The sequence below is a fragment of the Sus scrofa genome, chromosome 9 (assembly GCF_000003025.6).
Source record: "Sus scrofa isolate TJ Tabasco breed Duroc chromosome 9, Sscrofa11.1, whole genome shotgun sequence".
Taxonomy (NCBI): Eukaryota; Metazoa; Chordata; class Mammalia; order Artiodactyla; family Suidae; genus Sus; species Sus scrofa.
The window spans coordinates 75,809,963-75,836,525 of NC_010451.4; the positions used below are offsets into that span (position 1 = coordinate 75,809,963).

Here is a 26,563-nt window from a genome sequence, read left to right on the forward strand (position 1 = left end):
TCAACTGTAACTTGGAGCTAAAAAATAGACCTTCATCATAGGCTATACTAGGGATTTAATGATGGAAAGCATATACAGCTCTCACAGAGAAGACAAACATTGTAGGACATCACTTACATGTGGAATCTAAAAAAAGGGATACAAATGAAATTACTTGCAGAATAGAAACAGACTCAATAGACTTTCAAAACAAATTTATGGTTACCAAAGTGGACAGGTGGGAGAAGGGATGAACTGGGGGTTTGGGACTGGCATATGCACACTATTATATATGGAATGGTTGGCCAACCAGGACCTGCTATATATAGCACAGAGAACTCTACCTGATATTCTGTGATAATCAATGTGGGAAAAGAATCTGAAAAAGAAAGGATGTGCGTATGTGTACAACTGAATCACTTCGTTGTACAGAAGAAATTATCAAAACATTGTAAGTTAAGTATACTTCAATGAAATTTAAAGAAATATATACAGTTCGAAGCATGGGGCTTAGCACAGAATAAGCACTCATTAAACATTAGCTTTAATAAGCCTGTGTGCACATGACTATACACACACACACCTCTAAGCCTGGACCCTGCCTTTGTCCCTCCTGAAAGTCCTAGCACCATCTGTGATGTTGCTATATCCTCGGATGCTTCAAATCCTTTGATCTTTGGTGACTTTTTTTTCCTGTCTGTCTACAGATGGGCATGATTCTCCTAACAAAATTGAAACAATAAATCTCTCAACCTCCCCCCTCCAACTTCATCCCTTTATCTCACTTTTTCTTCCAGTTGTCCTATGCTTTCCTTTTTCTTTCACAGTTAAATCTTTTGGTTGAATGGTTTGTGTCTGCTAATATTTTCTCCTATAGGTTTCTACCTTGGTCATTCTACTTAAATTGATTTCTTAAAGGTAACCATTGGCCTCCGTCTTTACATCCAAAGACCTTTTCTGGGAATTCAGTCCCCTTGGTCTCTGCAGCACTTGATACCACTCACTTCTTCCTCCCCCCTTATGTCTCATCTCTCTACCAGCTCCCACAATACGGTTCATTCTGGTTCTTCACCTGAAAGCTGCTTCTGCTATTTTCTCCCCATGCTTATTTATTTCTGCCAGCCAAAGGTGGGTGGTTTCTGAGTTCCATCACTGTTGTCCCAGCAGCTTGGACATCTCACCCTCTCTCACAGCTTCATGCAGGCAAATGTTCCTTAAAAGAACATCTAAAGCCCTCATCCCTCTGACGAGGCTCCAGTCCTACATCCACTAGGTTAGAAGAATGCCAGACAGGGGAGTCAGGAGAATAGCCATGCCCCTGTCTACCCAAGTTCCCTTGCTAAATCTATTTCCTGGGCTCAGAGTACTCAATCACAATGGCAACATGAGAGGGTCTTTTAAGGTTTCTTGTAGCTTCTTTTTTTTTTTGTCTTTTTGCTATTTCTTTGGGCTGCTCCCACAGCATATGGAGGTTCCCAGGCTAGGGGTCGAATCGGAGCTGTAGCCACCAGCCAGAGCCAGAGCCACAGCAACGCGGGATCCCAGCCGCGTCTGCAACCTACACCACAGCTCACGGCAACGCCGGATCGTTAACCCACTGAGCAAGGGCAGGGACTGAACCCGCAACCTCATGGTTCCTAGTCGGATTCGTTAACCACTGCGCCACGAGGGGAACTCCTCGTAGCTTCTGAAATATCAGGAAATTAAAAAATTTACAGTATTGGAGTTCCCATTGTGGTACAGTGGAAATGAATCCGACTAGGAACCACGAAGTTGTGGGTTCAATCCCTGGCCTTGTTCAGTGGATTAAGGATCTGGCATTGCCATGAGCTGTGGTGTAGGTCGCAGACACAGCTCAGATCTGGCGTTGCTGTGACTGCGGCGCAGCCCAGCAGCTGTAGCTCCGATTTGACCCCTTGGCAGGGAACTTCCGTAGACCGTGGGTGCAGCCCTAAAAAGACAAAAGACAAAAGACAAAAAAAAAAAAAAAAAAAAAAAAAATTACAGTATCACCATCCATCCACATGCTCAAGCCAGAAATCTGAGCTATCTTTTAATCTTCCTTTACTTTACATCATTCATCACTTTCCAAGACTCTGTGAGACTAACTCTCAAACATCCTTGAAATATAGCCCCCACCCTGTATCCTCACCATCACAGCGCTAGTTTTGGTCACTGTCATCCCTCCTCCCTGCCTATCCCCAGCCTGTATCTTCCTAGCTGACCTCCCAGCCTCTGTCTTGCTCTCCCATAAGGCACTCTCCACACTGAAGCTGAATTAGTCTTCCTCAAACACAAAGGTGACCATGACATTTGTCTTTCCTTCTTCCTGGTTAACTAGGACTCATTTTTTAATGCTACTTCCCCTCCAGAGAGACTTCCTTGCTGAGTCAGCCCCCTTTCTCTTAGAATTCTGTGCACAACCCTCTGACAGCCCTTCTCCCTGCACATACTCTATTCCAAGGATCTGAATGGTAAACTCCTTATAAAACCATGCATTATAATTTCTTTTAGGTTCCCCAGTGCCCAGGGCAGAGCTTGCTAGAAACCCATGAAACTGGGAAAACCATCTTCCATGTAATTAGCTACATGTTTTATATCTGACTTCCCCAGCATCCTGGTCTTCTTCAGTCATTACTTGCCAACTTATTCCCCTTCTGTGCTTTCATACCCTTGCTAATGACTTGGCAACACTTGGCTTGCACTTACCATTCATTTGCTCAACACACATTTATCAGATGTCTACTGATGTGCCAGAAACCACTGCAAACAGCCGTAACCCAGACAGGTCTCTGGAAGCAGCGTGAGTTCTGGATGAGGGAGAGACACACCACACCCAGAAGGAAGTCTCAGATGGCTATGGGTGCCACTTAGAGATCTGGAGGAGGGGATCTGACAGTGAGAGCCCTGGCTGCCCTCTGAGCAGGCATCTGCTGAGCTAAGATGTGAGGGGAAGAGCCTTCAGGCAGACTGAGCCCCAAGTCTCTGAGGAAAGGCAAGGCAGTGAGTAGAGTGGGACGGCAGGGGGGTGGGAGAGAGCGGGTGCGGTACCTGGTGGAGGGTAGAGAGAGGACAGACCAGAAAGGAAGGAGCTGGGTTCTAATCTACACAGTATTTCATCACAGACAGGATTCCGTAGGGCACATAAGCTGCTTTTGGTTTCTGCTGGGACAACTTCTTATTCTCTTCCCCTCTGAGAGGCCTCCCCTGGCCACCCTATCAAAACATACCCTCCACTCCATCCTGCCTGGCTCTCCTCCATTCCCTTGAGCTGCCTCCTTTCTCTTCAAGGTTCTTAGGTCTACCTGATATCATATATTTAATGATTTGACGGCTCACTTCTTCTACCCACCAAGGTGTGAACAGTGACCTGGCTTTTCACAACATTCTATTTTTATTTTATTTTTTGTCTTTTTAGGGCTGCACCTGCAGCATATGGAAGTTCCCAGGCTAGGGGTCTACTCGGAGCTGCAGCTGCCTGCCTACACCACAGCCACAGCAACACAGGACCTGAGCCACGTCTGTGACCTACACCCCAGCTCTCAGCAACACTAGATCCTTAGCTCACTGAACGAGGCTAGGGATAGAAGCAGTGTCCTCAAGGATACTAGTAAGATTCGTTTCCTCCGAGCCATGATTGGAATTTCCACAGGGTCATTCTAAATGGCTAGAACAGTGCCAGGCACACAGGCCTCAAGAGATCCATGCTGAATGAATGAATTTGTCTAATTCACATTTTAAATAGGTCACTCTGGCTGCTGTGGGGACTATGGATTTGAGAGAGTTAAGAGTCAGAATTAGAGAAACCGTGAGGAGGCTTTCACAGAGGTCCAGGTGAAAGGTAAAGGTGGATGAATTAGAAGAGTGACAACTGCCACTTTGGTGGCTGTAAAACCACATAATGTCCCTTGTGTTAGAAAATTAGCATGGCACAATGTCCTCAAAGTCATGACTAAACAATCATTTTCTTCATGTGGGGCCATGAACTCATAAAAGCAGGTATTTTTAAAAGTTGCTATATTGAGAAATTATTCTTATGTACTTGTATGTTACCAACATAAAAGTGAGAAACTGATACAATGTGACAAACCTATGAACACCAAAAATGCTCATGCCCCTTAATCTAACAATTTCATTGCTAAGAATTTATTGGATATACTGACAAATGTCAAAGTATACGTGCAGGGATGTTCACCCTGGCATTGCTTGTAATATCCCCAAACTATAAACAACTTAAATACCTAGCAATAGGAAACTGCTTGAAAAGATAAAACCAAACCAAACAAAAAAACACCCAAATCTATATATGGCCATTAAGTAAAATGAAAAAAGAGTATTAAGATATATCATGTTTTTAGAAGGATTCTGTTTTTGTTAAAATACACAGGTGCAACACTGATATGTGTATGTGTGTGTGTGTGTGTGTGTGTGTGTGTAATCTGTGATAGAAAAAAGGGAGAGAGGGAGAAGAGAAATACTGATTTAAATAGAAGGACTTCTTTTCTTAAAGATCTATAAAAAAACATAAGCAGTGGTAATCCTTTAAAGAAAGAACCAAGGGAGTAGTAAGAGGTAAAGTGAGAATTTTACTTCCTTATAGACATTTCTGAATTATTTTTTGCAACACAAATTTGTATTTTACTTAAAAAAACCCAAATATTCCTTTGAGATGGCTAGCAGAATAATCAAGAACATATGTCATTACTTGCTTTCTGATTTATCAACAATAGCTCCAATGATTCATTTATACAAACACCATGATGAGTACATATTCACGACATGCATGTATGTGGGATAAACAGTTGGATGTGAAGCCTGTGGAATGACTGCATTCATTGTACTGTGCCACTTTACATAAAGGACTTGAGCATCTGTCCCCAGTGGGCACCAAGGGACGAAGACTGTACGTGGTCATATGCACTGGGACAGAGGCTTTGATTAGAATACTGCCCATACTCCTAGGTGACTTTCCATGCTGGAGCCAGTGTTTAATTTGCGATTATGCAATGTGAAAATGATTTTCAACAAAGACTGATGGATCTTTGCTTTCCTGACCATTTTTTTGTTGTCATTCTCAAAAAGAGCCATGAACCATTCCATTGCTTCATAAGGGAGCATCTTTTAGTGTATCTTAGCTGTGCTGCCACTTAATGTTAAATAAATTCTATTCCATTCTGAAAGTGTAATCCATTCCCTCATTAAAGCTCTCTTGGCTCCTAAGGAAAAGTTAACAAGCAAAGGTAGATGTGTATTGCTTTCTTTTCAATGACAGACTTTATTTTACTTATCTTATACTCTAGGGACTTATGTAATAAAACAAGGGTTACCTAAAGGGAACTACCTCCTCACATATTCTTAAGAAAAGTAGTATAAGTTGTAGATTTTTAAAAACTACATTATATTCAAATAGCTCTTTCAAAAGCGATTAACTATCTCACCTTTACTTCAACTACCTACCTGCTGTGGTCTATACTAGCTCTCCAAATGTTACCAAAATGGGGGGTGATTTGTTTACAGAGTTCACTCTATCAGCTCTAAACTATTTCTAACTTCAGGAATGTGAAATGTTTACCACATCCATGGCTTCTTTTTTTTTTTTTTTTTCAGTTGTAAATGTATTTCCAAAGCAAATATTCTAATTACCTTTTACTGGGAAGTCACAGAATAGTTGGGTATTTTGCAAGTCAATTCAGGAGAAAAACAGAAAGCCTGGTTAAGTCCAATTAGACGAGGCTAAACACCACAGGTCTAAACACACAGACAGAGCCTCCACTCAACCCTCCTGGGTCCCCCATTGTCATGTAAACAACAGCAAACAAAAGGTCCAAGGGGGGAGGAAAATTAAGATTACCAGCCAACCTAAAACTTAAGACTGAAGCCCCCTTTTTCAAGACCCACCCAGGGGGACACATACCAGATTTAAAAATACTAGTCACCCCAGGTCATCTGCATTTTTCCACCCAACCAAAATTAGAAACAAAATTAGAGACAAGCTTTATCACTAAAAAGCGCTCTCCTAAAACAAAAACAGTAACCCCCACAGCAATGTTAAAGCTGTGATACCCCAAAAAGGCTGGATCTTAAAACTGCTACTCAAGTTCTGACCATGGCGGGGTAGGGCTAGGTAGGTGGGCCTGGAGAAAGGAAACTCATGAGAAACAAAACCTGAGGCTGGAAGGTGGGAAATGTCTATAAAAACGAAGGTAAGTGGGGGTGCTAACCCCAGATCAATCAGACTGAGTGGAGAGGGGAGCTCTGCTGAATCAAGTCCAGCCTCACAAGTCTCAGCGAGCTCAGCTGACCAATGGCCAAGCACAGAGGAGGAGAGAGCCTGCCAGGTCACTCTCTCCCAGTGCAATCAAGTTTCCAGAAGCTCAAAGTGTCGGTGACTTCACGTGGTAATTACCAATACACCGAAAGCAGTATTTTGTAAGGCAGCACCCAGGCCCGTGGAATGCCTCTGAACTAGATTAAACCATCAGGCTAGTAATTAAACTCACTTTATATGGGAGAGGTCTCTTGCTCAAACTTGAGCAATCCTGCTCATTTCAGAAAAGCCACTTTAGCACAAAAGTGGAAACAAGAAACCTCCGAGCCTCCAATTCAGCTCAGATAACCCTCGCTGGCACCTCTGTTCTCCTAACTACAAAATCAGGAGACCAAGTACGTCCAAGAGGTGTTAAAGGGGATTAAGATTATGAAACATTGTGAGGATGAAAAGCCCTAAGTCTCAGTCTTGTCTCATCTGCAGGTAGTTTAATAGTCTCTGTTTCTATGTTAGCAAACAAGTTTTTGCCATTTTTATCCATCTAGACATTTTGATAGCAGTCATCGCCATAGTACCTAAGTGCTTTTTACAAGTCATCCCACTGAAAGACTGCTTGGTATCCTGTCAAAATGACACGCTGCTACATGGTGTGACAGTCTGCAAGAGCCTAAAAATTCAGAACACAAGATGACTTTTCTTCAAATTGATGAATGCCATGCCTCATGACAATACTGTTTACTTTTTACAGCTGGATCAATTTGGTAAATGAAACAGCTATCACGTTGTGTTCCATTGCACAATCACATTGGGCAGCTTAAGTGCTACTTTAAAAAATCAGCATGTTTATTCCTAAACACTACAAGATGCCTAAGTATAAGGCAAGTCCCCCGCCTCCCCACTGCCAGGCTGACAAACTAACCCCAGAAAAGAGGGTGTCACATACTATTTGAGCCTCACAAAGTCTCAAATCTTAGGGTACTCTTCCAATCATTTGACCTTGAGAAGTACCAAGTTCCATTTGGGAAAGGCAGATTTGCCTGAAACAACCTCAATTATTATTAACACTGGATGTTTACCGAGGGCAACTACAACAATTGTGTTACAAGAAAAGGGTAAAAAGTATTCCTGGGGGATACTCTCACAAATTCTATGTTGAATGTTAAAACAAGGCATTTAAAGTTCACTCTAAAAAGCACTATGGTAATTATTACATACGGGACCGTTTATATCCATTCAGCATAAACTGGGAATAGAAAAAAAGAAAACAAGTGTCCGAATGTTATATGTCTGTGGGACAAAATTTCCAGGGACAATATTGCACATGGAGTCAAAAGGGCCTCCTCTCGCCAACCTGGAATGAAAATGAAGATGATGGGTTTTGCAAAACCGTGTGAATGGCTGATTCGAAACAGGGACTAAGTGGTAATAAGATACTGATTCAAAATTCACATGAAGAATTTGAACAAAATATCCCTTGATATGTGCACACAGGAAAAAAGCAACATTGGACTTCCTGCTGTGACTCCGCAGAAACAAATCTGACTAGTATCCATGAGGATGAGGGTTCCATCCCTGACCTCAGTCAGTGGGTTAAGAATCTGGCATTGCTGTGGCTGTGGCGTAGGCCAACAGCTGCAGCTCTGATTCGACCCCTAGCCTGGGAACTTCCATATGATACAGGAGAGGCCTTAAAAAAAAAAAAAAGAAAGAAAGAAAAAAAAGAAAAAAGCAATACATTTCATGTAATGTGGTTTTATATATCTATGTGTAGATGAACAAAAACTTTTTAAGTAGACATTTTACTTGCCATCCTATATTTCTAAAAGTTTACTTATTCAAGTTGGCCATGAAAACCTTTTTTTTTTTTTTTTTAATCATCTTGTTGAAAAATGGTGAACATAGATGAAACTAATTCTAATTCAGTCCATTACAACTTCCTTGGTAAAATAACAAATTTTAAGCATTTTCTAAAAGATTCGTTTTGCAATTATTCAGAAAAACTATTTTCTACATGATAAATGAGATGCAAAATAATTATGACAAGGCACACATTGGAATGTAGAGGATCGTAACACAAGTTCCTGATCTGGCACGGGCTTCACCTTAAGCTAAGCCCATCTCTTGGAAGAAGGCCCTAAGATCCAGGCAGCTACTTCCATGGACAACAGCGCTGAAACTGAGGTTTTTGTATCAGGAACAGACCCAAACAAAGCTTCGGCCAGTGCTGCAGTAGAGAGATGTGTGCTGAACAGTGTTTGTGGGTGTCATTACGTCAGAGCATTCTTGCTTTGTTTTCTGAGGAGAGTTATTTGGCAGATGGCATGAAGCTGCCCTAGGAGCCCCTTTTGCCCTAGGAGGTCCTCCCCAAGTAAAGAAATGTGAGGAATCCATTTCATGCCGCTGAGCAGATGCTGGTTTAGATAAGCACATACTCAAATGCCTAAAAGGACAGTTACCTTGTAGATCCCAAAGAACCCTAGGTCCCTTAGGACAGAGAGAGCACTGACTCGGGGCCCGGTGGTGATTTCTCCAGCCACTTGCAGACGGATCTTGACAATTTCCAAAGGATTTGTAAAAATCACCTGGGAGCCTCCTGCCTATAAAGAAGAACAAGACAAGATTTAGTATGAAGCAGGGAGGTTCAGGAAGAGATGAGCCATTCTCCTCAAAGGCGCTCACAATGTTCTATCCTCCAGAGACTGGAGTTCCAATCCTTGTCCCATCTATTTAAACAGGGACTATGAGTTTGAATTAAAGTACAGCTACTGGCTAGGCGGCCCTGGGTCAGGCCCTGACTCTTTCAGGAGGAAGCTGAAAAGAGAGCCAAGACCAGACACGGAGCGACTTCTGCTGTCCTCACCCAATCCTCACACTAAGATAAAGCACACCAGCTGCCCCCAGAAGCACAGTCAGCTGCCACCACAGGACTGGAAGCCAATCACATAAGAGCAGCAATGAAATCAAAGTCAAATGGCATCCAAACAAAAAGACACGAATCTGCCTGTGAGAACAGGAGGGGGCACGGAGAAACGCAGGCTCTCCCCCGAGGTGCTTCACAGTCCTGTCAGAATTTCAGAAACTGCCAGAGAATGTGCAAACTTAGATGAAAGCCATTTTTTCTTCTCTTAAAAAATAAGATCGCTCATCAAATACCAGTTTATGGACTTATGTGTTATTATATTTTATTTATGTATTACCTGTGCATAGAATTGCTCTTTTCATAGAATGTCAAAGAAGTAAAAATATGCATTAAATCAATTATGGCCCAAACTTTGAACAACGTGTGTTCATTTCAGCAAATGGCCGGGTGCCACACCTCCAAGATCTCCGTGGAAATCTTTAAAGTGCACACTAGAAGGGAAATTTTAAGCTAGCTATTTTGAAGCTAAGCCTATATTTATTATAGGCAATTACATTCTTACTACAACTTGTTATTCCTTGTCTCAAATATATTACATTTTTATATCATCCAAATATTGACATAGCATGTAGTCCAGGATCTTCACTATGCAGCAATGTCACCAAACCAGACCACAGACATGTGCTGACACTCACAGCTTAGCAGATCCCATCACGGTAACAGGCACAATTTGGGTCAGTATCATACCAAACGGTTTCCATGCTAGATCCTCTGATCCCATCAGCCAATGTATGGGGCCTTCAACAAATGGCACATATTAATCAAAACCAACTAAATGGACAGTCTTTGGAGTATTGATGAGTATATGGAAATAAAAATCAGCAACAACATAAATATGCAGTGGGAAAGGACAGATGAAATGAATCTGAGTATATTCCTGCAATGAGAGATTCTGCTGCCCATAAAAACGAGGTGGGAAGTGTTCAGTACACACTGCAAAGTAAAAACTCTCAGATGTTTAAATGCACATGCACCTCTCCCCTTGTATTCTTGACCATCAAAAAGAAGAGGTACACTGACGCAGTGCTTTTGAGGTGGTAGGAACACAGATGGTTTCTTTTCTGCTGTTATCTTTAATTTCTTCTACATAGATCATGTGCGACATCTATAAAGAAAAACAAATACTTCTGCATAACTTATCTAACATGCATGGGGAAGTTACCCACAAAAAAAGAAAAATGTTCTTCCACTAACTCTCTAAATCTAAGTGTTTTTCCATTTTTACCAAGTTGATACCTTAGTCAAGACACACTTGTTCTTAACAACAGACTAGGATTTTCCTTCTCTCCTTATGTGTAAACTGTGGAGAAGGCAATATTCTGACAACATGCCCTCTCTGTACCTGCTTACATCATGTTTCACCGTCACCTTCATCTCTCCTGGGTGACACTAAGGAGGTGGGCCAACAATCTTGGTAGAAAAAAATTGCGTTGGGCTTGTTAAAGGGCCCATGAAAGGCCCTTCCAAAGTGGGAAGGAGATGCTGCTGTGTTCTTCTAGTCCAGATGAGGCTATTCTGCTCCCACTGCTGCAGGGCTGGGAATAGCCATGCTTTGCTCCCACACTGTTGTGACCTGCAGGCAGGCAGGAAGACCAAGCCCTGCCTGGCCACGCCCCTGAGTGTTCTGTGAGTCTGCGCACACATCTTTCCAAGCAATACGGAGGAGTGGTGGAAGGGTGGAGGTGGTGAGAATGGAGCTGGCCTATTAACAGTGCTAAGGGCACAGGAAGGGTTATGTTTGTGCTTCTGGACCTGAGCTCTCGTGTTGCAAAAATGAAAAAAAAAGAAAAAAAAAGAAAAAAGAAAAATTTAAAAACTGGTAGGGCAGAAGTGTTGAGAAAGATGAGCTGTGTTGGAATTAGCCTGAGGCTGATCTTTAACGGCTTACAAGGGGGTAAGACCATGTCTACCAAGGGTGGAATGGAGTGCCATCAGTGTACAGGTACATGGAGCTTCTTGAAGGAAAGAATAGGAATGTTATGCACACTCAGCAACTGCTGCCCACACAGCAGCTGAGTACTGCTGAGCACACATGAAGACTGAGCCTCATTACTGTTGAGCCATCTCACTTGTTAGGAGGATCAAAGAGACGGCAAATGTACTATGGCCAGCACGGGGCTTAAGATGGAGCAGTGACTCCAAACCCATTGGTTTCCTTTCCTCTGGCTTCGAAACTGATGGCTCTCCTCCCTGGTGCCATGTTACAATTGCTTGCAGAGCTTTTAAAAAGTAATGACATCCAGCTCCTACTTCCAACAAGTTAGATTTTCTGCATTTGCCCCTTTCCATGTAATTAAAATATGCGGTGAGAGCTGAGAATCATTTTACTTCACTATAGCATCTCTAGGCTGCTTCTCAACTCTAAGAGGTTGCTAAAGGGCTTAAAGCTGCAATTTCTAATTCCAGTTTTCCACATTCTTTCAGAGAGTAGCCTTTCTTTATATGTTTTCCAACCCAACTCATACCAAACTTTATCCATATTCAACAAGTAACATTATTAAAGAGTATAATTTTTAGGCAAGGAATTGTTTTCTTATTCATTTTCTTACACTTTAATAATACCTATAATCATTAATATTATATACAGTGAAGTAAGAAATTATACTCAACTCCTTTGACTCCAAGCCAATTGATAGATACCAATCCTTTCAGCACAGCAAAGTGAAGTCTGACCATTAAAGATGATGTAAAAGTTCCCTTCAGAGAGCTACAGGGAACAGAGGCAGTAGCAAGAAAGAGTGCAGTGATACTGGGAAAAAATAATGACACGCTCGTTACTTTTGGTTGGCTTAGAAAGAAAGATCTGCAGACTCAAAGTGGCACACTATAGAGGAGCTAGAAATGAATCGGTCCTTTGGCATCAAGCTGGAAGGTGACACAGACTCCAAGGCACCACGAGAAGATGCTTATCATCAGATGCTCGGTGTTTGGGCAGCACCACGACCTGATCACTGAGCATCGCACTACTGCTGCTCTTGTGCCTCTGGGTCTATTATCCATTCAGAGTAGCTCAGCCACATCCCTCTCTGCAGAGATCAAAGAGAGCTGAATCCGCAGATAGTAGATGGGAACCCTTACTGTGTCCGGACTGTCCCCGTATCTCTCATCACTTGAAGGCTCTGGCTGTGTGAAGATGGTGGTTTTTGTATGTGTGCAATTTTGCCACAAATAATTTCCCTATGACTTTTTTTCCCTAGCAAACTAATGCAGCAACTTACCCTTAGGGGCTACACAACCAGCAAGCAGAGAAAATGATTTTTTACTGGGTTCAAGAAATATATTCCTTATGCATACAAAAAATAGCACAGGAAAAAAGATAAATATGTGATAAAAGCTAAGATCCAGACACACTGCCATGGCAATTCAAAGGAGGGAAAGATTTATGCTGGCTTGATTAATCTGTGAAGGTGGCACAGAAGATAACACATAAACTGGTGACTGAAGTGAAATTAGGATTTTGGCAACCCAGGCAGAGAATAACTCAAAGTCACAGTGGCAAGAGCTTGCCACACTCGGAGGGGAAACAGATCCAGCATCACATCTGCCCAAAGAAATTTTAATAAGGATGATAATTACGATGAGAGCAACATTTTCTTCCCATAGCATCTGCTGAGTGCTTACTGTGTACCAGGCATGGTGCTAAGAGCTTTGTAAGAATTTTCTCTTCGGTCCTTATAACATCATGAGATAGGTAATAATATTATCCCAGTTTTATAAGTGAGCAAACCAGGCTGAAAGGAGGTTATGTAACTTGCCTGTGGTCACGTAGCTAGGAAAGTGATGCCTGGATTCAAAGCCGGCCCTGTGGGGGTCACAGCCTGAGCATTTGCTGCCACTTCTTATCATGGCAGCAGGGAAAAATCAACTGGGCAGTTCACTTCAGATGGCCGGGAAGGGGTGTGAAAGAGGATGGTGGGGCCAAATCACGCAAGGCCCAGCGTGCTGCCGTCAAGAGTGGGACGGCCGCTGGGGATGGTGCCTTCCTGGGCGCCTGTGGTGGCAGGAGGGCCAGCTAATGATGTTTAGGAGCCAGAAAAACTGTGACCAATATCTATGGCTTAGAAGGTGACTGGGCAGCAGTGGGGAGACTCTGTTATGAGGGAGAGCCCTGAGGCAGGGATTAAAAATTACAGACCAGGTGAGAGGGAAAAAAAGGCCAGGATGAGAACAATTACACTGGTGATGAGGTAGGGGGTGGGTGGATGTAATAGAGACCAGCAGGGCTTGGATGCTGAATGTGGGGCAAAAGGAGTGGGTAGCATCAAAGCAAGGATCCAAGTTTTTGCATCTATGTAAAAGGGGGGAACAAAGAGACCTAAAGAGAGGACACATCCAGAAGGCAATAGAAGGACAAGTTTGGAATTAAGGGCTGAGACACAGATAAGGGCGTCACCTCACGTCTGGGGTGAGAAGACAACGAAATACCAAGAACGGAGACCTAAGAAGGGATGAGAGGTTTCTGCTACACCATAGTGCACAGTGATCCAGGCACAGAAGTCAAGGAAGGGGCTGGCTTCCTGAGGGGAGAAGGCCAACCATGGCTGCTGACACAGAGAGGTGAGGTCCAGCCTGGGGGCCACCTGTGCCTGGAGGTGGGATGCTGGAGAATTCAAGTGCTTGTCACCTACATTTTTCAAGGGAAGGGAAAAAGGGAGAATGAAACCCATTTATGGAAGCAAGCAAGGTAGGATGGAAATTTATTTAGGGAATTAAGGAGAAAAGATCTAGGAAGAGTGAAAAGATAAACAGAACTGGGGGATAATTATGTTATGCTCAAGCAAAGAAGCACAAGATCTGAGTGGAGGATGAGGAGGAACACAAGGCAGTTTTGTAAAGCTTGCAGATTTGCTTTAATGACACATCTAGAGTTGCAGGATAATTTTGCTCCTGAGCAGAAACTGAATATATAACAAATATTAGTTGTCCTTACTCTATATGCTTCAAAGAAAATAGAATCAAATGGATCAGAATTTGGCTTAAGGAGCCACAACTAAAGTTCTGAAGCAGTAGCCAAATCAACAACAAAAGAGCCCTTGGAAGCAACAGCAAAATTATGCTCTGATCTGCAAGAGAGACAAGAAGAGAAGCAGCCAATGACGGCTGACGATTCACCCAGTGCAACTGCTCATCCCTCTATTCTTCAGCACTAAACAGCTCAGAAGACACAGCAGGCAGCCTTGTTTAAACAGGAATTAGGTCTGTTTAGCTACACCCGCCTCAGGGCACCCAGAGCCACAGGTAGCTCCACAGCAGTTGTCTATTAAAAGGCCACTATGTACACAGGACTGAAGGTGAGGAATGATTCAGTTCAGCTCTATGTGGACTCTTACTCAGGTTATTACCAGGTCCTGGACAAGAATAGCTTGTTGCCTGCTTATACTAGTTTTGAATACTAGTAGCAGTATAGCAAAAATTTTTGTAGTTTTTTTTTTTAAAGGATCCTGATATTCAAAAACTTTATATATCCTTAGAGAAGAAATGTGAAACTGCTACACCAAAAAAAAAAAAATTACACATCAACTTTTTTTTTTTTAACAAGTGGCATTAACAAAGAATAACCTAATATGAAATGCATAGAACAGAAATGAAGACAAAGATTTTTTTAAAGGGACGTAAAGGATTTGAATACTAGAGAAACAAGTTTTGCTCTTAAACTGAGAGACACAACGTTATAAAGGTGTCAATTCGCCTGTAAATTAAGTGCAAATGTATGACATCATTTTCCTATAAATGAGTATCATAGTCCAAGGTGTCGATTTTTTCATAAACCAATTTAAAATTCAGAGCAATTTTCCTACGTAAAATCTCAAACAGGTTTCCTTAAGATGTTTGAAGGCAGGAATATTCTGAACAAAAAAGCACATGGAGGAGTTCCCATCCTGGCAAAGCAGAAACGAATCCGACTAGGAACCATGAGGTTGCGGGTTCGATCCCTGGCCTCACTCAGTGGGTTAAGGATCTGGCATTGCTGTAGCTGTGGTGTAGGCCGGCAGCTATAGCTCCATTCCAACCCCTACCCTGGGAACCTCCATATGCTGGGGGTGCAGCCCTAAAAAACAAAACAAAACAGAACAAAGTCACATGGAGAATCCTGTGTCACATTTATACACGTTTCTAGTGTCAGTAAGTTAAAAAACTTAGCCAAGACTAGATAGTGAGATATAGATATTGAAATGCTTTGGGGATCAAGTCTGTCAAGAAATATGGAAGAGGGAATTTCTCCCAGGTAAAATAAAGTTGATATTCATTAGATGCATCAAATTTGTCTCCGTAAAACTAGTCAATAAATCAAGAGGAAGCTGGGCAAACAGGGGGTAAAATCCCCCCAATCTAGCCAAATCTGAATCCTTAAGGAATATTTTAGACTTGGAAATGTGTAACTGGTGACTTACCTTCAATATTATTCAATTGGGCTTACAAAATAATTACACTAGGAGTTCTCTTGTGGCGCCATAGGTTAAGGATTTGGCATTGTCACTGCAGTGGCACCAGTGGCTGCTATGGTGCAGGTACAATATAATCCCTGCCCCGGAAACTTCCTCATGCCACCAGTATGACCAAAAAAAGACAAAAAAAATTACGCTAGTATGGGTTTTACCTACATATAGCACAGAAGTTCAGGATAGGAGCAACTGAGTCAGAGAGGGCTGGATTTTAATTCAGGCCTCATCATCTCCTTACACGTGACCTCAAACAAGTTCTTCAAACTTAAGTAGGATTTACCAGGATAAATAAGTTTTCTTATTTTTTTAATTTTTTTGTCTTTCTGTCTTTTCTAGGGCCATACCCACGGCTTATGGAGGTTCCCAGGATAGGGGTTTAAACAGAGCTGGAGCTGCCAGCTTACACCACAGCCATAGCAACGCCAGATCTGAGCCGCGTCTGTGACCTACACCAAGCTCGAGGTAAGGCCAGATCCTTAACCCACTGAGCGAGGCCAGGGATCGAACCCGCAACCTCATGGTTCCTAGTCAGGTTTGTTAACCACTGAGCCATGACGGGAACTCCAATAAGTTTTCTTATTTATCCCCCAGAGGTGACACCATTTCACAGACTCACTGTGAGAACTAAACAATGTGTGAGACACAGAGCAGCTGGTGGAGAAATGGTGTGTGGGGCACTGCTGGGAGTCAGTAATGCCCCATGATTGACAGCCCATGCTGTGGCAAACTTCTTAATCCACACACTTTGATTTACTTCGTCTGTAAAATGGGCATAATGACATTTAATATTTCCCTGTCAATGTTCCAGCCATATGGCAGGTATATAGGAGTAAACAAAATTGACAAAGATCCCCACTCTCATGGACCATGTATTCAAGTTGTCATTATAGAATTATGTGAGGAGTAAATGAAAACAAGCGTGTTAAAGCATCGATCCCAGTGCCTTAGCATCTTATCACAGGGCTCAGTGGTACTCATCACCATGAATAAATATATGACAAAACTCTGTTAAGTGAATTTAGCTTTCCAAATTCCTTCAAAGCCAGTACAAAGGAGTTCTCAAAATTTTTTCTTTCTCTAGAAAACTGCAAATTAAACTTTCTTTTTGAGGAAAGCACGGTTATACCTAGGATTAGTAGGAATTAGCTACATCAGGTAAAAAGTGGGGGGTGGGGGAGAAAGGAAGAAAGAAAGAAAAGAACTCAACTAAGTGGGTGATGGGTGATACAGCAGAGCTCAACACGACTATATAATTTTTATTTATTTATATTTTGTCTTTTTTTGTTTCCCCCTTTCTTTCAGGGCCGCGCCCACGGCATACGGAGGTTCCCAGGCTAGGGGTTGAATTGGAGCTGTAGCTGCTGGCCTGCACCACAACCATAGCAATGCAGGATTTGAGTCGCATCTTCGACCTATACCGCAACTCACGGCAACAGCGGATCCTTAATCCACTGAGTGAGGCCGGGGATCGAACCCACATCCTCACAGATGCTAGTCAGATTTGTTTCTGCTGAGACATGATGGGAACCCCTAATTTTTATTTATATTCATGTAATTTTATCAAATTAAATTCAAACTGACATTCAATAAATTGTGGGTGTTTTTTGGGCCACACCTGCAGCATGCGGAAACTCCCCAGCCAGGGATCAAACCTGTGCCATAGCAGTGACCCAAGTCACAGCAGTGACAATGCCAAAACCTTAACTCACTAGGCCACCAGGGAACTTCGAATTGTGGGCATTTTTAATTTTGAAATTTTGTTACTGAGAAATGGTTACTGAAAGGTCCTTCTCTAGGAGCTGGTAGAAAAGACATGACAAAGGCCAGATAGATGACTAGCATAGTTTACCACGCTATGTTTGAGGGGCTAGTCTCTGTCCCATTCAGGTGTAGGGTGCCCCCAACACTGGCAAACCACTTTGGAAATGTGTACCACTGGTCATAAAAGGGACTGGGAGAGAGACTAGACAAGGGGTAGCACAGAGGTTCCCCACTGCTGAAAACTACACACTGAGCATGTCCTGACCAGGTAAAATGACAGCTAGAAGGGAAGGGCAACACAATCACCCTCAATGTTCAAGATCAGCTTCTAAGTTTGGGGGCTTTTAAAGCTATCCCAAGTGGATGCTGGATGCCTCATCTTGCTACCAATATAAATGAAAGTCCCCATCTCCATATGACAGTTTTAGCAGTGTGAGTCCTGTCTAAAGTCCATGATCTTCATAAATTCACCTCTGCATCCAGGAGGGCTGAGAGCAACTAGAAAGGGCAGCGAGATGTGGAAGCTACAACTATGTCAGCATGAAGCCCAAGCCCCAAGCTTCTCAAGTGAACAGCACTCTATCAACACAAAGCATCACTCTTTCCAAGTGCTCTAATTTTTCACTGATAGGGTCCTTATGGCTCAAAGTAAAATACAGGTTTTTTCTTCTAATACCTCCTCTCTGAAATGGGCTAGATAGATAGTCTGAAAAGATCCTGAAAGGTGGCTTCTTTCACAGCTTTTGCTCAGTGCCCAGATGCCTCTGTAAGCTTGCTTTCTTCTCTTTCTCCCACTTTTGCCACCCAAATTCCTTTTGCCATGCTATATAATGATTTACTTCATTGTTTATACTTCTGATTCTGCTTAGTTCACTTTATTGAGGGAGGTGATACATATTACTTTTTTGAAAACAGAATTTCAAGAAATCAAATATTTAGAAAGGCAACATAATCCAGAACCTTAATGTATTATCCAGTTTCTAAGTACCCCAAGAATAGTGATTTTCATGAAAACATCCTATAATGGTAAACAAGTAGGTTGTAAAGTTACATGGGAATTAAAAATGACTTGCCAAGGCTGTCTGCTCACTATTACAATCACAAGCAATTCTGACAGCCTAAACAAATTATCTAAATAATCAGTTTAGGAGCCCCAGTTCACATTTCCCCATAATTCATTTTGTCTCAGTTGTTATGAACTAAACAAGCTTTCTCCAATGCTTCTTTACAACCTAGATAGTATCTTCATTCTCAGGACATGGGTAGTTGATTCAAGAGAACCCAAAAGACAAAAACAAAAAACAAAAAAAAAAACACCCACACTTTCTTAATATGCCCCCTCTTACCCCCACTATCTTAGGCAGCAGTCTTGAGAATATGCAGAGAATATTAACAGTTTTGCATGTTAAAAAAAAAATCAATTCTGCCATCAACCTGCTGTCCACAGAAAACATAGCAGTGTATTTTTTTAAACATAGTGTAATTCCTGCTATATTTTAAACTAAAAGCATTAAATATAACTGTAATTTAATCACCTTCCTTTAATTTGAATTCACATGGTAGATACTTACAGCTACTTAAAAAATTAAGTGGCAAAATGTATATGAAGAATATGTATCTTGATATTTTAATTATGCTCAATTGAATGTACTTAGATTTAAAGTGCTTTTCACAAGTGACATGTGCTAAGAATATCTAATTGCACAGTGACATTCTAAAATATGTGCTTACATGTGTCAAAAATAGATTAATATGAAGTTACGGAATATGACTTTTTTAAAACTAAAACCCAAATACAGTATTTTGATTATCTGGATACAAACAAAATGGTAGCTACCAAAAAGGTCTACACTAGTAAATGTATAATGATTTACACCACATACAAAATAAATACACACGTGGTAATAGTATTTGATATTTGAATAAACTGTCAAAGATTTCTTAAGACATCTAAGCCTCAACATAGTTTCCATCTACTCTTTACCTCAGTGTTAAACAGAGACATGAAAATAATTTCTACATAGTGCAGGTAATACTATTGTTATATACAAAGATCACATGTACAAAACAGATATTCTGCAAATAGCAGCAGGTAGATTAAAAAATTAAAACACAGTGTCCAAGAGCACTCAGCTGCTGCTCACAAATACTGAGGACAGGCACTCAGCAGCTTCACAGAGCAGCTGGCAGCTGTGAAAGGGCAGGAGGCCGAGATGCCGCTCACTCTGTCTTGCTCCGAGGGAATGTGATGGAGCCGGTGCCCCCACGAGAGGTCATCAGTCTGCTGCAATCAAGAACTGGAGTCCTTACTGGAGTTGAGAAAAGACCCTTTAGCTTAACCCCTCATTTTTTGGGCATCGTGTCCCTCTAAAAATCCAAATGCTGAAGACCTGTCCCTGTGCTTTCAATAGGACTGTATTTGGAGACAGAGCCTTTCAAGAGGTAAGTGAGGTAAGATGAGTGAGCCCTAATTCAGTAGGACTGCAGTCCTTAGAAGAAACAGTGATCAGGGTAAAGACAACGCAGACTGAGGGGTGACCACGTGAGGACACAGTGAGAAGCAGGCCACCTGTTAGCAAAGGAGAAAGGCTTCCCAAGACTTGCAGACCCTTGGATCATGGTGCTTTGCTAAATGTGAGAAAGTAAATTTCTGTTGTTTTAGTCATGCAGTTGTCTGTGGCATCTGCTATGGCAGCCCCAGCCAACTAACATACCTAGTTAAACTGACTAAATGCATATCTCCAAACATAAAGCCATACAGGATTTTCTCCTTTGATTTGATGTGTAAATTAAGCTCTTCAGTAAAACATCTGTGACTGGACTATGAAGAACTTTTAAAAGAGAATAGATTCTCAGCACTTCACTCTGTATGCGACAGATACCAAATCGAAATTTCCTGTTCTTAGTTTCTGACCTACATGGGTAAGGCAAAAACGGGTACACTGTTTACCTGTTTTTACAAATAAAGTTTCAAATTTTCAACTTCATACGGTTTTAACAGACCTGGAGAAGCGTGGCCAAGAAACCAAAGTTATGACTGACATTAAAAAGTAATTAAGTTACAGTCCTGTCAAATATGTTCACATTTGGGCTCTGCCTGTTATACATGTCTATTTTGACTACTACCACCAGGACCGTTTAATGATTTACAGACATTCAATGTCTAAAGTATCTGAACAGTATGAAAGCTGTGACCCAATCCTTCTTCATATCTCCCTATCATAACAAATCCCTCTTCTATTTTTTAGAAAACCAGAAGGATAGTCCAACATCTGAACTGTGTTGAGTCAAACAATTCTGAAACCTTCCCAAAGAAGGGGAAGGGAGGAAAACAGAAGAGACATCTGACTGGCTTAGTGAGATGGACTTTCTTCTGGTAAGATGACATTTCTGAGTCATCAAAGGCAGCCCTTAGCCTGGAAGGCCATTGCTATGACTCTTTACTGCCATCAGATATCTTTTATTTTTGGTCAAGTAAAAGTCTGAAGAAAGAGCTTTGCATAGAAGCAGCCGAGCTGCAGAATTATTGCAGCCCAGTGCCTTAATCCCATCCCCTAGAGATTTTTTGGGCAAACTGTGACAGAGCAAAATTATTTTCATAATCATCTGAAACCCACTGCTTTAATTATGGCTCACTCTTCGTGTTGTACATTCTATGAGTTTGGAAAAAGGTATAATGACATATAACCACCTTTACAATATCATACAGAGTGTTTTCATGGTTGTAAAAATCCTCTGTGCTCTGCCCATTCATTCCTTCCTCCCAACTCTGGGCAACCACTGACCCTTCTGGCGTTTCCACAGTTTTGCCTTTTCTAGAATGTCCTATAGTGGGAACCATATAGTATGTAGCCTTTCTAGACTGGATTCTTATACTTAGGAATATGCATTTAAGGTTTCTCCATCTCTTTTCATGGCTGAATAGCTCACTTCTTTTTCACATTCATAATTCTTTGTCTGGATGTACCAGTTTATTTATCCATTCACTTACTGAAGGACATCTTGGTTTCTTCCAAGTTTTGGCAGTTACAAACACAACTGCTAAAGACATCCTTGCACAGGTTTTGGTTGAACAGGAGTTCAATTACTGGATTTTACTGTGAGAGTATGTTTAGTTTTATAAGAAACCTCCAAACTGCTTTCTGAAATGGCTGTACCATTTTGCATTCCTACCAGCAACAACTGAGAGTTCCTGCTCCTCTACACCCTCGCCTGCCTTTTAATACTGTCAGTGTCCCAGATGTTACCCACTGTAATAGGCATGCAGTGGCATCTCATTGTTGGTAGTCTTTTTTTAAAAAGCTATGCTTTTATTTGATTCCTTCATGATTCTGACATGGTAATTACACATTAACCACTGGATAAAAATTTTTCTACTACAAACATAAGCAATAATGAGTAAATTATACCAAGTGCCCCAAGTTACTTATCTTCATCCTGTTCTTACTGTTCTATATACATCTGCAGGTTAGTTTACTTGCCATCCTTAGAAACGAAGCCAAATAAATAGGAGTTTTTTAAAGCTTGGTTTCTTTATGGAGTGATCATGGAAAACCTTACTCGTGAAACATCCTGGGCATGTATATATGTAGGTAAGTTATAGCTATTCCCTAAGGTCCATCAGTTCCTTTGCCCTGCTCCAATCCCTAGAGTTACTGTGTCTTCACTGTCCAACTATAACTAAGTTAACAGCCACACGATGTTATCAAATGACTACTCTATTTTACTGCCCTCCTCATCATTTCCTTGTTCATCACCACAAGCATTTATTTTTTCGATAAATATTTTGAAGCCTCTCCCATAGGTCAAACACAATGCTAGATACAGTGGCATAACAGTGAGACAGCAGTCCCATCCGGAGAACTTATAGATGTTTTAATTCATTTACTAAAGGTCCCCAGGATACAATCAGCTGTCAGCGCAAAGTTATAAGGGAAAAGCTCAAGTGGCAAAGCCAGGCCATATCTGACAAAGGCAACAGATTATACGTAATACCCGATACAGTCTCTATGCCTTGGAGTCAACAGAGTTGGAGGTCAAGGATAAAGTGTAATTATCCAGACAGAGAAAACATGAGACTTGAAGAATTACAGGCAGTTTCTTTTGCTTTGTTTTCTACTCTAACTTTACTATGGTTATTTCTCTAAAATTAAAAATCATATACCAAAAGACAGAAAATGTGTATGATATGATCTTGACTAAAATATGTATGTTGGTACAACTTTTGCTTGTAAAAATATGGAAATGAATGAAAACTACTATAAGTAATGTAAAGCTTATGAAACAAGGATAATTTAATTCACTATAATCTTGTTGGAAGTCATCTATTAAACTATAAATTACTATTGGGAAAAAAATTTACAATATTGTCTTACATTTTGGGGGTGTGTAAAAAAAATCTCCCAGAGATACTCCAGATAATAATAAAATTTGAAGAAAAAAGCAACAACCATTAGATTTTCATTAAACTACAAATGAATTATAATGAGTAAGTATTAAAATATAATAACTTTGTTTCCAGAGCATCATTATAACACATAATAAATCTTGGCTACTTGACAGGTTACATAGTAACCTCATAGAAATTCAATTTAATAACTGAGGCTCCTACCATTTCTAAGCAGGCTATGTGCATAGTTACTTGCACAGAGAAATTATAATCCTGCCTTAAGAAAACTACACTGAGACCATATCTCCACAGAAAACCTTGTGAAGAAAAAGATCACCAAAGTGTAATTTAAACCCACACAGGTAGCCTGACTCACCACCTCTGATTGCCAGAGCACATATGCTCATTACTTGAGGAAATTTTATCCCTATTTTGATATGACTAGGTTTGAAATATCAAGCAAGATATGGCTTTCTGTATACTTTATGACAAAAGCACATACACTACTATTCATGGGCTACTTAAAATATTCAAGGTAAAACAAAATGGTACAAGAAGAGTCTGAACAAATGATGGTTGAAACAAATGGATTTGTTTAGCAAAGTTATTGATGTCTGGGTGGGTCATGACTGCTGCTCTATGGCTGGGCACACAAAGATGAGGCTTGCCAATCAAATTTCCTCTCTCAAAAATTAAATGGAAAACAAAACAACATTGAGCAATTAGCTAGGGCTGAGGATGAAAAGAAGCTGAAGGTAATTCTGTAGGGTGAGAGGCCAGACAAAAACATGAAGGGTATTCCCGAGGAAGTCAACACCATGGCAAAGAAGAAATGGATCAGCAAAGTAAAAAGATGCACAGAACACTGACAACACCAAATACTTGTTGGTGGAGCAACAGGAACTCACTCTCATTTATTGCTGGTGGGAATGCAAAAGGGTACAGTCACTTTGGAAGACAGTTTGGAGGTTTCTTCAGTACTACATATACTCTCACAGCAAAATCCAATAATTGCACTCCTTGGTATTTATCCAAAGGAGCTGTTTTCAGCAAAAACCTGTGCAGGTATGTTTATAGCAGTTTTATTTACCACTTGGAAGAAAGCAAGATGAACTTCAGTAGGTGAAGAGATAAACTGTGGTACGCTCAGACAAAGGAGTATTTTTGAGTGCTAAAAAGAAGTGAGCTATCAAGCCATGAAAAGACACAGAGGAGCCTTGAATGTGTATTACTAAGACAAAGGAGTCAATCTGGAAAGACTATAATACTGTATAGTTCCAATCTAAGACCTTCTGCAAAAAGCAAAACTATTCAGACTAAAAAGATGAGTGGTTGCTAGGGGTGGGACAGGGAGGGAGAGATGAAGATGCAGAGCAAAGAGCATTTTTAGGGTAAGGAAAATACTCTGCATAATATTATAATGATGGATATGAGTCACTATACATCTATCCAAATCCACAGACCCTATGACACCATGTATACACCCTAGGGTGAACTATGGACTGAGTGACTACTGTGTCAGTGCAGGTATATCATTTGTGGTTTAGACATTTTTCCCATGTTTTCCAGCGAATATTATTTCAGTTTGTCTCATTTCAATGTAGATTTTCATACCAAATTAATCATCATATTTATATCTTCCTTGAAACCACTCAAAGCACCATTTCTATTTCCTTATCCGACGACTTTAAGATCAAAGGATGAAAAACTAAAGATCTTGGTCCCCTTGGGATTTCAACCCTCTTTTCCACTAGATGCGTAGAAGACTTTGTTGAATTAAGGACTACAAACTACAGACCACATGGCATTTACCTATGTCATTTTTCCTTAAGATGTAGCAACTCAGCAATAACAACGACGTACTCAGAGAGAATATACAGTTTTTCAAGTCACTGGGAACTTAGCTGGAAATGGGTAGTGGTGACAAGGCCACTCTCCTCTGCCCCATTTACTGAGAGTCTCCACCAGCACTGACAGTGACCGCCCCCGAGTCACGTCTCCCTCCAGGGCTGAACTCCTGACCAGAGAAGGGAAAGGAAGGATGGAAAAGCAGAAAAACAGCTGGTATATATATCTTGTGCAGGGATGCCTGAGGCTCCAGGTCTCTGTCAAAACTCCTACAACTTCCAGTCTAACTGAGAAAGTAGAAAACCAACTTATGCAGGAAACACAAACCATAAGGAACCTTCTAGACACAGAGTTTATAAACCCCAGTCAGGATTCAGTTTAGCTGTAAATTGTGCAGAATATATCACTACTGTCAGGTGTAAACCTACAAAAATCCTCAGGAAACTGAGGTCAATTTTTTTTGGCCACACTGACGGCATGTGGAAGTTCCCAGGCCAAGGATCAAACTTGGGCCATAGAGTGACCACGCCAGGTCCTTAACGTGCTGAGGCACCAGGGAACTCCCGAAGTCAAATTTTTAACAGTGTCCTAAACTTGTGCAAACAGTGAGGCTGAAGTTAGATTCATCCTCTTATATACATTAATGGAACAGAAGAGGATTTTTTAAATCTCTTTAGTTACAGGTTTTGTTACATTAAAAATTGATGGGTGAGATTAATTCTTTTTTCTCCAACATTTTCCTTCAAAAGATCATTTTTGTTGTTCTCAAAAAAAAAAAAAAAAAAAAAAAAAAGGAGTTCCCGTTGTGGCGCAGGGGAAAAATGAATCCGACTGGGAACCATGAGGTTGCGAGTTTGATCCCTGGCCTTGCTCAGTGGGTTAAGGATCTGGCGTTGCCATGAGCTGTGGTATAGGTTGCAGACTCGGCTCAGATCTGGCGTTGCTGTGGCTCTGGCGTAGGCCGGCAGCTGTAGCTCCAATTAGACCCCTAGCCTGGGAACCTCCATCTGCTGTGAATGCGGCCCTAAAAAGCAAAAAAAACCAAACAAAAAAACACCCCCAAAAACAAAACCAAAACCAGCACTTAGTTTAGCTAAGTACTATGAAGGTTAGGAGACAAAGACCTCCTTGCATCTCTTCCCTGTTTTTGAAGAAAACAGATTATAAAACAAATAAAAAAAATCATCTTCAAAGAAATGAACAGTTTTGGTTGTAAATATGAAAGCCAGCCATGTGTACTAATTTTCAGTAATAATAAAGCCAGATGAGCTTCTCAAGGACTTAAAAGGCAATGCCTGGCAATGCTTGGGTGAACTAAGAAGGCCCATGCGACACCACCTTGCAAAAGCCTCTGTAGTCCCAACTGCTCAGCAAGGCAGAGGCACTCTCAAGGGACTTTCTAAGGTGTATGAAGGGCTCTGCCTATGGGGACAATTCCACCACAGCCTGAAAAGAAAAATGCTGCTACTGCTTTCAGAACACACACTGAAATGGAACCAGCCACCCCACTATCAGAGACCTAATGGGCCTAGATTGTTGGCCATGTAAAGGACTGCTTACATGAGAAATAAACTTTTACTTCTTAAAGCAATGGGGGTGGGGAGGCAAAACAGGAGGCTTGAAACACTGAGGACCACTGTCTCACCACCTTTGAGATGAAGGATGGCAAACCTCATTTTCATAGATATTTTAAGTGTCTGTAAAGCCCCAGTGGCTCCAATTTTAAGCCTGTGTTTGGATCAGGTTTGAAAGAGGACTGCACCACTTCATGATAACTAGGCACCACGTCTGATGCCAACTGGTGCTTTGTGTTTGAAATGGGCGACCACGTATGAGAAAACAAGACCACCTACGGCAGACGAGGCGTGCCACAACCAATCTCCTTGGCACCCAAGCCCGAGTGTGGGCAAAATGCTTTGATTAAAAAGAAAATAAACCTCAAGATTATTGCCAAA

The 26,563-nt window shown here is 41.3% G+C and overlaps 1 protein-coding gene across 7 annotated transcripts in view; it reads right to left on the bottom strand.

The window, feature by feature from the left end:
• Positions 1 to 26,563, bottom strand: part of SLC25A13 (solute carrier family 25 member 13) — a 199,186-nt gene that overhangs the window by 28,542 nt on the left and 144,081 nt on the right. For all 7 annotated transcript variants that reach the window (XM_003130160.5, XM_021102403.1, XM_005667626.3 and 4 more), the window contains one exon: positions 8,704 to 8,844. In XM_003130160.5, the coding sequence (XP_003130208.3) occupies positions 8,704 to 8,844 (141 nt within the window). The remainder of the gene's footprint in view (positions 1 to 8,703; positions 8,845 to 26,563) is intronic.